The sequence below is a fragment of the Dryobates pubescens genome, chromosome 15, assembly GCF_014839835.1.
Source record: "Dryobates pubescens isolate bDryPub1 chromosome 15, bDryPub1.pri, whole genome shotgun sequence".
Lineage (NCBI taxonomy): Eukaryota > Metazoa > Chordata > Aves > Piciformes > Picidae > Dryobates > Dryobates pubescens.
Genome location: NC_071626.1, coordinates 16,619,113 through 16,632,217, shown reverse-complemented (window position 1 = coordinate 16,632,217; position 13,105 = coordinate 16,619,113). Strand labels below are relative to the sequence as shown.

Below are 13,105 nucleotides of genomic sequence, written 5' to 3'. Positions count from 1 at the left end.
ATTAGGCTGAGCACGTCTTTTCCTTTTTCTATTTGTTTAATGATAGTTTTCACAGTTGGAACAGGGGCATTTGCACACGAAACTGCAGACATAGCTCTTAACTTATGACTAGTAAACATTGATTTCATTGTCATAATTCTTCTTGTTTTACTTGGACACTGTCTTATCAGAATCAGAGGCCCTATGAGGTTCAGAACAACACTCCTTACTTTTGTTATGTGGTAGCCTGTCACATTTTATTTTCTAAATATATTTCAAGTTACATCCACACCCTAAATGCCTTTAATAGTTTGATTCTGTTATGTCAAGGCTATTAAACTTAATGTCAAAATGCTCTTGAGTCCAGTTCACATGGACTGAAACTGCTTTATGTGGCTGTATGTGCTTTTGCAAAATTCCTGGAGAAGTGATTAGGAAAGCAACAAATGGGTCCACCCTGCTGAAGAAAAGATGATGAGTCATTCAAAGAAGGGTGGTGTTAATGGTACTTTGTTAACTAAAGGATTTAATAAGATGCACGCTGTTACCTCTAGACAAGAATTGTGGTTAATTGTTCCCAGCAATGTTATGCTGCAAATTCATGAGAAAGACTCACTGATAGAGGGCCTGGGCTGTACTGTCCCTCCTGTCAGTGCTCTGGAAGCATTAAGTCCTGTTTTGTTTTATTTGCTACCTTGGGCCTAAATATTTATAGCACCATCTGTGAAAGAAAGATTGGCTGCTCCTGTCATGCTAGCATGGAGAGACACACTGGCATGTGCTCTCTGTTAGATGCAAAGGTTTAACTGGGGCTTTCCAACCCTTGGGGTGTGTTACTTCTGAGGTCACTGGGGACTTCTGTGCTTCTCTGGTCCTTTTCATTTGTTTTTATGTGCAAGTCTGTGCTTGTAACTATTAACTGGAACCTTTTCAGGGTTTCTGAAATGATGGTTTCTTACCTGACACTATAGAGATTTGGTTTCTAAGAGAAATCACCACGCTTTCCCTTCCAGGGCAAAGGCAATAACATTTGGGACCCACCCTTCAGTGGCAGTGTGGGAGTATATGCCCAAGAAGTAGGAAAAAGTTTGCAGGATTAAGTGCTAAAAGTGGCAGATAAAAGCTGAGGGTCAGCACTCTTCCCATTCTGTCTGCTGTGCTGCGGAGGGACTGCTGCAGCCCAGGCTCACCACAGGCTTGGGGGGACCTCTTTTGTCCCCTTGGGTGCTCGTCACACACAGTGCCAGTTTGCAAGCTATCCTGTGTCTCAGCAGAGAGCAGCCCCTGGAGCTGTCTCTCCTGTGCGAAGTGGCTCCTGGGGAGACAGGGCACAGCAGAGTCTGGCTTTGCTGCAGCCATGCTCTTGTGCTTGTTACCATGCCAGGTAAGGCAGCAACAGGCTCAAGGGCCCAGCAGCAAGGCTGGATCCTTTCATCAATAACTCTACTGAAAACTATCGCCCCTCCTGATAAGCCTTCGGCATGCCTGGTAGAGTAGCAGAGACAGTGCCAGGTGAGTCACCACACACTGCCTGGTGGCACTTCCCAGGCAGAGGTCAATGCCCTGCGCTCACTGCTCCACTGGGTTGGCTTCGAGCAAACCCAGTAGGTGGATCCCAGTAGTAGCGAGGACCTGGGCTGGGGCTGGCAGGAGCAGAGCATTGCCCTGCCTCAGGCCATTTCCTTTGCAAGCATGAATGCACAGGGATGTCTTGATTTCTCATACATGAATTGTGGCTGCAGTAAAGCACAGGAGAGTGTTTCAGTGGCAATTACATTGGAAAAAAACACAGAGTAATCCCCTTTAAACTGAGGCTGAGGATGGGTGGAGCTTTCCCTTCTAGAGTTCAGCTGGCCAGCCATAAATGAAAGAACTCCAACAGCCTTTTGTTCCTGCAAGTAATTAGATATTGCTTGTCAGGTGCAGATGCACTGTGGATTGCAATGCTAAATCACAGCCACAAAGGACTCAAGGGAGTGAGGCTTGCTTTGGCTAGCAGTTCAGAACCAAAGCTTTAAGTTAGCAGGTAATTTTCAAAGAGATTATGTTTGTGAGTTGAGTTTACAGATGCTGCTGCAGCTATTCCAAGATTAATGAAGTAATGGACTATGATATGTATCTTTGTGGCTTGTTTAATGGTTGTGTTCCTGACTCAATGGGGAATCTAAGAAAATGCTTCCTGAAATTAATTACTTTTGGGGCAATTAACATCATCCATGGTCATGAAACAATGCAAGCAAAAGGGCTTCTGGTTTTTCTCATCTCTGTAGCAAGGAAGTACATCTCTGGGACCCGAGTCAAATAGCTTCAAGCAAGAGAAGACTTGAAAAGGACTCTTGTCTTCTGAAGGAAAGAGGAAGGAGAAGCTCTTTCCAGATTCTAACATACAAGGTTATGACCCACTTTCCTGGCTCACTGCATGAACAGAGCATGATGGCATGGTATGACAGGTATGCACACAAACATTGAGATACTCTTTTCCTGGAGTGCTTCTCTTCTCATTAGCTAACACTGGGTTTCACGGAATCTGGTTCACTCTCTAGTTCCTTGAAATCCTGACCTGCAGGTGTGGCACCGCAAACTGGCCAGTGATGAGACTGGCCAGAGACCTGTGTCTTATGGACCTCACTTAAAAACACATATAAATCAACCGCATGAAATACTAGCAAGAAAGAGGATAGCTAAGTGACCCAGTTACTGTCATTTTGCTTCTTAATTTCTTCTGAGGATTGTAGCAAAAGCCTTCCTTGTCTGATGCCCACCAGGTGATACATGTCAGAGCCAGACTGAAATATGCTGGGGTACCTACAGACAGAGCCTCAGCCTGCCCCTTGCCATGTGTGCCTGGCCTAATGCCACCCATACCCGGGCAATCTGCCTGGAAAGATACACGGGCTCACAGAAGCCACAGCAAAGACAGGGAAAAACAGAGAATGAGGCATCCAATAAATGCTGGCATTGATACAAGAGAAGGCAGAGGCAAAGTGTAATCATGAGGAAGGAAAAGCAACCATTTAACTTGGTTTAAACTATTGTAAAACCCACATTCTGAGCCAGCAATGATATCCAGATGAGAACAGGGTTTCCCTGTCCTGAATGATGCTGTTACAGCCCCTTGCCTTGCCTTTGTATATAGCAAATGTTCTTCAGCACAAGCTTTGAGCTCCTAAGTGCTTCATAACACTGCTTAATGCTCATGCATTGAATAACCTCACTAAGGAAGCACTGCAAATACTTGTCATTTGCAACGACCTGAAAACTAGTCAGAAACTGGATCAGACTGGAGAGGTGCTCTTTGCAAAGAGAGTCAAAGTACAATTAACCAACTGTTCGGAATACCTTGAGGCAATCACTCTTTGGTTCAATCTGCTTGTTTTTTTTTTTTTATTTTTTCTCTTTCAGTTCAGTTCAATGTCAATTAAATCTCACCTTAAATCACAGGACATCTTTTTGCTTGATGCCAGCCTTCTTTTGTCGAGCTTGTGTGAAGACACAGTGGTGAGGGTAAATCATGGAGTCTACTGGCTTGACGTTGCTCCATCTTAATGAGAATAGGAGAAGCATTTTTCAACTTTGGGTGACAGAAGCCATTGTAAGATCACCTAGTCACTCTTAAGCAGGAAGGGTATTAGGTATTGTCAGTCTCTGCCCTTCTTTAATGTTGGAATGGGTCTTCTTATATCTGATCTAGGCCAGTCTATAAATCGACTGGTCTATAAATTCTTGGCCTTGTACCCTGTGTAACAATAACGTTAGCTTATCAACCTGCGGTCCTTTTGAACCTCTTGTGCTGGAGATAATCGATTACCTCCAGAGACAATTTCATTTTAAGTATTCCAGTATAGATTTTACTGGACCCCAACAACTGCAATATATATTTTATTAGGTTACTCATTAACTTGTTTTCTGTTCAGTCAGTTTTTTCTCATCCACTTCCTTTGTCATAGCAAGACTTTGTGTGTAGCTCAAGGCTCCTTTCAGAGCACTGCCTGAGCTATTTGGGAAGTTGAAAATAAGCTTAAGCATTTGGCTTGGCCAATTCCAACACTGTACTGAGACTTAAAAGAAAGCTGTTAGACCACTGAAATTAATACAGCTCCAACTTTTCTGATGGCTACATAGCTAGATGTGCTGCAGGCCTTGCTGGAATGATTTTCTTCATTTGCCTCTTTATTTTAGAACTGGAAGAGAATACGCAGCACAGGTGAAGTGTTGCCCATTTATTTTATTAGCATAATCACCAAGGTGAGCATTTCCTACAAAAGGAAACACATTGTCCTGAGAAGAAATTTAAGCAGATCTCAGCTTCTGCAAAGTAATTTCTGTGGAGTTAAAACCGAAATGTTATGCTCTGTTTGCAAACCTGGTCATTTTAATTAAGGGGCTTTCTTCCATTCTGTCCATGCTACAAATGTAATTTTCTTGAATGCTTGGAAGATGTTTTTAGTGCTTTCGTTAAAGGAGTTACCTTTGCACAAAGCCTTAAATGACCTGAGCATAAATTGAGGGCAATTTGCAATCAGCATCTCCAGATAGCTCTTAAAAAAAGCAGTTGAATCCTGTTCTCCTTGACAGGCAGCCCTGCCTGGCCTTGTGTTCCCAGGGAAGAGCAGCATGGTGGCAGCACCGGCAGGTTTTCATGCTTGCGGGTTGTGAAATGCCACACTCAGTCCTCGGGGCAGATTTCTGTACTGAGGCTGCCTGTAAAGACAGTGTTGCTTTTAGGCAGACACAGGCAGATGCAGGCATGTGCACACACATGTACACCACGCGCTTTGTTAGTTGTCTGCAGAGCCAGAGGGCTGCTCTGACATGCTGACACATCTCCAGTGCAGCCAATGGAAAATTTTTTTCCCTCTGGAAATGTTCAAACCTGGCCTAGATGAGCAGTAGTTTCTTCAACACGTTAATAGAATCCATTCTATTTCACATTTGTCCTGATTGTGGCAGATACATGTTTTGGATGGCTATGCTTTCATGTATGGTTGTCCTAATCATTATGAGAAGGGTATTCCGAAATGCAAAGCATTTGTTTCTTACAAGAGGTTCTTTGCTCAAACTGGGCTAGACAAAAACCAGATGTTCTAGCTCACCTGAGCTGTTTGCCCTTCTGATTCTTCTTTGCAGCCTAAGTGAGAAAAAAGTTCTGCCTTTTTCTCTGGATGTGTAATTAGGGTTTGGGTGCCAGCTGAATTTAAAGAGCTGCTAGGTAGAGAAGTCATTGCTGCTTTTGTCCACACAGGGTGCATTTAAAAGTAATACTGTAAATATGCCACAGTCTCACTTTTCTACAGTTAACTTTTGGCATGAGATTTCACTCTGTGGTTGTAAATGAACTGCAGACATGTTTCAATGGCAAAATCCAAACCGTAGCAGTAGTTTATATCTAAACTTGGCATCTTAATGCCTCCTTCTAGGATTGTGGGGTTGCCAAAGTAAGTTCTCTTCAGATTTTATCTGTGCATCTGGCCTTCACTTGGCATGGGATGGGCCTGTGTAGTGTGAAATGAAGTTACAACTTCAGCATAATGTTGAAATGTAATAAATTAAAAGCCTCTAGCCAAATGAAACTTGTAATTGGTATGCCATTTTCAAGTGAGAGAATGGCTCAGGCAGGTTCAGCATTCTGCCAGGGCTGCAGAACAGCTGTAATTATCCTGTGTGGTTTTTAATACTGCTGAGAAAAAGAAAGTGCACTAATTTTTATAACCACAGTCTGCTGCCAATGTGAGCATCTAAGTATTTCAATTAGATGAAGTGTTCCTGAGCAGTAAAGGCAGGGTCAAAAAACCTGCTATTGCCAGCAGAGGCTGAGTTACTTGTAAAGTACTGGGAATTCCTGTGGACATGCAGACATTAGACTGCCATGAAGACTGTAATTTAGTTTCAAGATTAAACTCTCTCAGGATCAGTGAAAAGCATATGTTGGAAACATGAGAGGACAGACTAAAAAGTGTAATTTTACTGCTAATCCTTCCTAACTTTTAATGCTTGACTTTTTTTCCCTCTCATTCCTGAGGCCATGCTTCTTATAACCAATGTACATAAATTTGTAAAGACACACAGAGACAGTGAAATTTGGTGTGCTTGAATAGACTTCACACCTTTCCAGAAACAGTTGAGGTGATAAGAAAGCTCTGGTGGCAAAAAAGTGCCCTTGAGCATATTGCATGAGGAAGTTCCTGCAACAAATGTGTGTGGGAGTTGTTGAATATATTTAATCTACATTTGTCTGTCAGAAATAATACACTTCAGGAAAAAAAAAAGAAAAGAAAGAAGTTGTTGGTATTTATTTAACCCTGAAGGTGGAGTAGCACCCAAACAACTATTGAACCTGCTGTGCAGTCTGAATGCTCACAAACGCAGGTAGTACTTTCGGAGCATTGATGCGTTTTGATTTCAGGTTTGTTTAACAGCCATATAAAGTAATTTATCAGGAAAGAACAGAAGAGAGCACGTTGTCTGAAGCAGGTACTTTCAAGTAATGTCAATATATAGGTAAACAATTTTTCCAAAATATAAACTGGACTAATGCACTGAGCATCTGCCAAATGCCACCTTTGAAAGGCAGCATGGAACTTCAGAGCTTCTTCCTCTTGCAAGTCTCTTCAAGTATTCAGTGGCCAAAGTCAGATCAGGGAAATAGAAGTCACCAAAATGACAGCCCCAAAATTCCCCCCCCAACATTACATTGTCTTCTTTCTTTTCCACACCATTTGCTTGGCCTTTGTCTCTTTCACAGCTTGCCCATCTCCCTTTTTTTTTTTTTTGGCTGGGTAGCGTTTCCCACCTGACCCTGTCCAGTAACACTTCTCATTGGAGGTTTGGCATCCCTCAATCCTCATCAGAGAGAAGACAGCCTCTTTCCCTCCTCCCCATGCTCCAGCTTTCCTGTCACTTCCTCAAGAAACTGCTCTGGCACTCACATCTCTTTCAATGCCTGTACTCAAATCTTTCACATCAAAAGATATTATTTTCTTCATCCCTTTCTATCATTTAAGCTGTGACAAAACATTTACAATAGCATTACTGCTAATCCAATGCATCAGGTTTTGACCACTACTTTCTAAGCATTTTCAGGCCCAGTAGTATTATGTAAGAAAGGAAAAAGAAGACTACAACGTTGTCTGCAAGTATTACTTTGTAGAGTCTCTTTTACATTAGCATCTATGAACCCTGTTACATCAGGCCTGGGTTTCTCATCCCAGCCTCCCTTTATTTTAATAACTATCCTTTGTCCATGTGCTTTAAAGGAATAAGTACAACCCTATTAATAAAATGCTAAGGCTATATTTAAAGCAGTTTTTTCCCCTAGCATCAGGAAAGAAGGAACTTCTTCAGGATCCTTATTTTAATTTTCAAAAAGACAGACTAAAATTCCTGTAATCCAGCTTTCATCTGAAGCACATAGCAGGAGCTGGAAAACACACCTAATCCAGTGTACTAGCAAACAGAGCAGACAGCCCACGGGGTGGCCCTGTCCCTCCTCAAGGATAAAGGTTGGTTTTGAAAGCCTCCATTGTTCTCTCTGTAGCATCCTGCCCTTTGCTGTAACTGAAATGCAAACACGAAGGTAACCACAACACAAACACACAGTACTGCCTGCTCCAACTATGCTGCCAAGCCACTTTGTTATTACAAAGGGGAGTTTTTATGATGAAAACCCCCATTTACTCTTTACACTATCTCCTCCCTTTTGGTTGACAGCTTTTTTCTTATTATTTTTTTAACCTCAGTTACAATTAATTTATTCTGCACTCCAGGGCTAAGGTTTTCCAGCCTTCCAAAGCTGTGTAGGGTTTAAACTCATGCATCGTTTTTATTTGAGCTATGCCCAGTGTCCAGTGGTTTGCATTACATTCAAGTGTGCTCAGGCATCCTGAAGAACACTCTGCTTTCCAGGCAAAGTTCAGCATTAGTGATTTATTTTGTTGTTATTTCAAGCCAAGCACAGCTCTTCTGGCTGGGCCCCATGATCTTCGTGGGCTTCAGAAAATTTTTTGGAACTTTCTGAAAATAGTCCCCTCTTAGGCAGCAGCTTAAAAAAGCCTCTTTCCCTCTTCATTTGAACCATTGCTTGGCTCTTTTGATTCCTGGTGAACAGTAAAATCTCTTTTTGAGGGTCAAACAAGCCCTCTAGAACTGAGGGGAACTTGAAATCTCTCAAGTTGCTGTGGCTCCCAGATATCTAAATACATTTGTGGCAGTAGTGGTGTTGTTCTGAGCACCAGAAAGCAAGAGCAAGCTGTTGAGGCCAACTCCTGTCAAGGTGAGTGATGACAGCTTGGCTCATAGCCCTGCAGCTGCCTACAGCTTGGAGACTGCAAAAAAAGTCATAGGTAAGAGAGGGTCTTGTGCAAGTTTGGAGGGAGTATGTGGTCAGCATGGTAAAAAAGACCCTAAAGATAAGCTCTGTATTTGTAGCTTGTGTTCCTGTTCCCTTTCATGGTCATGGTGCTGCCTGCACTGTGACCAAGGGTATGGGCATGTTTAGAAGGTCTTGGTATCTTGGGAGGATTTGCGGTATTGGCTCTAAACTAAGGACATGTAAGGCAAATGCCTGCCTCCTCTTCTATGTATCTGTGGATATTTATGCTGGTATGAGAGATCACTAAGGATAATAGGGTACAAATAAGGGAATGGGAACTTAGGTTGAATAATGCAAACATTTGTAACAAATGTTAAGTTCCCAAACCAGAGCTACTTACAGTCACAATGGATACAGTGCTGGAAGATATAGCTGAAGAAATGATGTAAGCAAATTCCAATGATCCTGAGCTGACAATACCTCTCACGTGTATGATACGGTTTTGGTTCTGAACATGTGAAATAGACGAGTTTACTTCATCATCATATGCAAACCTATTAAAATTTCCAAAGTATCACTGTAGAGAATGATCTAGGTAGACTATCTGCAATAAATCCCTTTTTGCCTTTGGTATGTTGGAGCAAACCTCTGTGCTGGTTTTTCAGTGGGCAGATGCTGAGGTTTTAAACAAATATACTGTGTGTAAACCCACATGATTATACTGATGCCTGATTCCTCAGCCTTGTCCCTGATGCGCTGTAATGCTGAGCTCAATCATGCATTTTCTCTGGTGTGATTTCAGCTGCTGTTTCCAGACCTTTACCTCCTATCAGATGACACCTTAAGGTTGTGTTATTGTCCCTGTTATCTGGGCAAACTTTACTGGCAAAGACTAATTAAAGAGAGGTGAAGACAGAGGATGCCAAATGCCTGGATAGGTCAAAAATACTGAACAAAGAAAGCTGGAACAGATCTTTTAGACCAAACCAAATTATTTGCAGGCATTACACAGCTTGCATTCAGAAAAACTCTCCTGTTGTAGACAAGTCTAAGTCTCGGTACACAGATATTATTAAGCAATGAATTTGCCTTTTTAAAGGAAGGGCTGAGCCTTGAAAATACATTTGCTGCCTCCCAGCAAGTAGGTTCACTAAGAACAACAAAGACCAAGGACAGATTTTTTGCATCAGAGAGAAGACTTTATTATTGCTCTAACATTCTTTGCTTTCTTTGGAGTCCTGCTGAAATGTTTTTGATTGCATACAAGTTGGAGATCAGTTATAATAAGGTGTGTCACTGTTCCTTATCCCTGTTTATAGCTTTCAGTTGTTGCCAGGTCTGCTATACTACTTTGTGACTTTTGAACACTGCTTTGACTTTAAAGAGACATGATCATAGAAGCATTTAGATTGGAAAAGACCTTTAAGTTCACTGAAACGATAGAAAGAACCCAAAAAGTTTGCATCCCCTTCTTAAGAACATCTTATGTATCTCTTACTTGGGAGACAAGACATATTAAACAGGGCATTTAAAATTGTCCAGTATTGTGTGGGGGCTTTGTTTGTGGGGTGTTTTTTTGTTTGTTTAATAGCTCATGTGAGTTTCACAAAAATAAACCAGTGTTTGAGTATTTCTGAAAGTCTCCTTCCTCATCTTTAAAATGCAGTTCTTCATTCCCATGCTACTCCATATTCCACGCTCTTTGTACATTAATTTTGCCTACCCACTGCTTTTTGGGCAGTAAAATTAGACTTGCCCTGGTTTCCTGGCTTTTATTGACCTACGGGCATATGCAGTGTTACGTGGGTTAACACCTTAGAAGAAAAAGTTAGGCTTTAATTGTCTGTTTTCTATCATATTTAAAAAAAAAAAATCATAAAAACAATGTTCTCAATATGTGGTGCTTTAAGTTCCCTTCCTCTGTGTTGTTTTTGGAGCTGGAATATTTTGAAAACAACCTCATAAAAAAGGAAAGCATTTTTAAAACCCCTCACTGGAATGCATTTGATTTGAGTTACTCAAAGCAAATGTGGAGCGCTCAGAGACCTATGAAAATGATCTGTGATGGGAAAGCAGGATTGTTTGCTTACCTCCTCAGGACACATTCTGTTCTGCACGCACCTGTGGGAGCTTCTGGGCACCATGTAAGAACAATGTGCACCTACTAGCAGTATATAGCTCCCCCATATCCATAAATAGGTTTGGACACAGCGAGATGTCACAATCCCCTGGCTGTCACTTTCTGGTAGGAGCTAGATCTTTGGCCAGAAGTACTGAAATGAAGAGGCCTGAAAATCTCCTCTGTCAAGTCCCTGCTTGAAGGATTATGCATCCCCATCTGGACAACAACAGCTGGAATAACTCCCATGCCAGCAGTCCAGCATAGGGGCACAGGACTGTCTTTCTTCATGTGGGAAGGCTTGTAAATATATAGTGTTGGTTGCCATGAATGTAGCTTAGCTCCCCTGATTTCAGAAGAGCAATGCCAGACCATGTCAGCTGATAATCCAGTCCACAAAATTTTATGTATTTATATATGAATTTCCTATTGGTTTAATGGACAATTAGACTATTGGTTTGTTGAGACAAATCTTGCTTACTGAAAGCATCAGATGGGTTCTTTTAGTGCTTCTTTTTCCTCTTCAAGGATCATATAATGGGAACAGCCTTTAGGTGCTTAGAATTTCCTCCTTGTTACCTATTCCCACAAGTACAAGCACAGTCCTTTAGAATTGCTGTAGGGAGGGTGATTACTTCAAGTAAGAGAATATGAAGCAAGGTCATATGAATTCCTTAAGCAGCATGGAGCCTAACCTCTTGTGTGTTCATCTATTAAAAAATAAAGGCAAGACTCCTCCCCCTTTACTGTCTATTGATTATCAACAGAAACATTCTGAAAAGGCAATTTTCTTAAAACAATCCCTGAATTCCCAGTGAATATCTCTGCCATCAACTAGCAAAGAACGATGGGTCTAAGTCCAGCTCAAGTGTGTGAAACATGGGTTCTGGTTAAAACCCTTTCTGGACAGTTACAAATTCTAACAGCCACATGAGGGAGGTCAAGAGGAGCACGGGACAGTAAGACAAATGTAAAATCAGCTCTATTGCTTGCTGCTGCTGAAACCTTGAAGGAAACAGGCTTAAAAAACAGTGAGTGCACAGACACAAACAATACAAAAATAACCATTTTAACTTCATTTGTGCTTTTATAATGCAGGTAGTGAAACAGCTTCTTGTGTATACTCAAGAGTCTGGAGTGTTTTATTTAGCATGTGGGAAGAAACAACAGGGTGAAAACATACTATGTCCTGAGCAGTGCACTTGATGCTTACCCACTGTAGAAAACTAGTTGTATAAAACAGTTTGAAAAGAATTTGCTGCCAATCAGCATTCCAAACCCCTCTGTATGAATGCCTGTTAGACTAAAGGCACTCATCTGAAGTTCTGACTAGTGGTAAACCTGGATGAAACTTTCACCTCAGACATCCTGAATCCATCTTTGGTTACTCTCTCATTGCTATATACAGTGATAATAAGGTGATTAGGATTAAAATCACAGAACAGCTACCCTCTAGTCACTCAAGTCTTATATAAAACTAGCATATTTTTTTCTGAGATACTTCCTCCTTCATGATGGCAACGCCAACCATGTGAAGACAGTTAGGTTAACTGGTGCATGATCTTCAGTGGTGTTATGCTCTGCTTCAATCTTTTAGTGAATTATAGGCTTTTGTGGTTCGGGTGTTGATGAAATCCGCCTTCTTAAAGTCAGCCTTTGGAATGAAAGAAAAAGATTAATTCATTATCTTCAGTGCCCATTCTGCAAGGGAAGGTGAGTTCAGCAGAGGTCTAGGCAGAGTCCTCAACAGTCAGTGGAGACAAAACAGGCATCTCCCAAGAGTGACTCCATTCTGTCTAAGACAGCTGAGATGAATCGCTGGAGTTGCTCAACTCTCCAGATTCCTAACTCATAGGTGACTAACATCAGATGAGATTAACCCTATCTGAACAAAGAGTACAGGGCAATGCCCAAATGACTCAGGAGTTTATTACTCTCATTTGACTAAATGATTTCTCTTGCTTATTAGACAGACTTTTCAAACATATTTAGGCATGAGGCAGCCTGCAGTTTTCAGTGCTGTACTTCGGTCTCTAAGAGATGTGATCTGCACAGGAACAGCGAGTAGTCTGCATTTTTTGAAACTCAGGTCTGACAATTGTGTCTTATAGGCACACCCTAAGTACCAGTGACTTCAGAAAGTTCATGCCAACAAGGATATTGCTGTACAGTCAAACCAGGAAGGTACTTACGAAAAAACAGAGAGAGCAAAATTCGGTTAGAGTTTATATGAGTACAGCACCCTTATTCTTGCATGGAGGTTTTTGGACTGGGGGGCAGTATCCTGCTGAGTGTGATGCAAGATTATTAAAGGATTCAACACTAAGCAACTTTTTTTTTTGAGCAAGTTAAAAAAAAAAAAATCAGGAAGAAAAAAGCTGCCTACTAAAATGCTAACAGCTAGAGCTGGATGATAAGGAATAGTTTTGGGTTATAGGCAATTTTAGGTAACAAATTCTGAGCAAGGAGAAAACTAGGAATGAAACCAGTTTGAAATGCAGGTTGAAGGTAGTTAGGTTGAAGTCAGCCCAGGTGTGTGTTTAAAGAGCAGTAACAGAGCAACAAAAGGAAAGAAAAAACTATTGTGTTGGCTGATTCATGCTGGCCATTTTTTGTTTGATTTTGCCTGTGGCAGTAAACGTTTGCCAACACCTTTCACAAGTCTTAGCTTTTCGTCCGAATATAACTAACACCTGGGC

At 41.5% G+C, this 13,105-nt stretch overlaps 1 protein-coding gene across 1 annotated transcript in view; it reads right to left on the bottom strand.

Moving 5' to 3' along the window:
- Positions 1-11,404: 11,404 nt before the first annotated feature.
- PKP2 (plakophilin 2) overlaps positions 11,405-13,105 on the bottom strand; it is a 35,931-nt gene continuing 34,230 nt past the window's right edge. Inside the window, exon 13 of the mRNA XM_009899643.2 lies at positions 11,405-12,060. Coding sequence (XP_009897945.2) covers positions 11,992-12,060 — 69 coding nt within the window. The 3' untranslated portion in view covers positions 11,405-11,991. The remainder of the gene's footprint in view (positions 12,061-13,105) is intronic.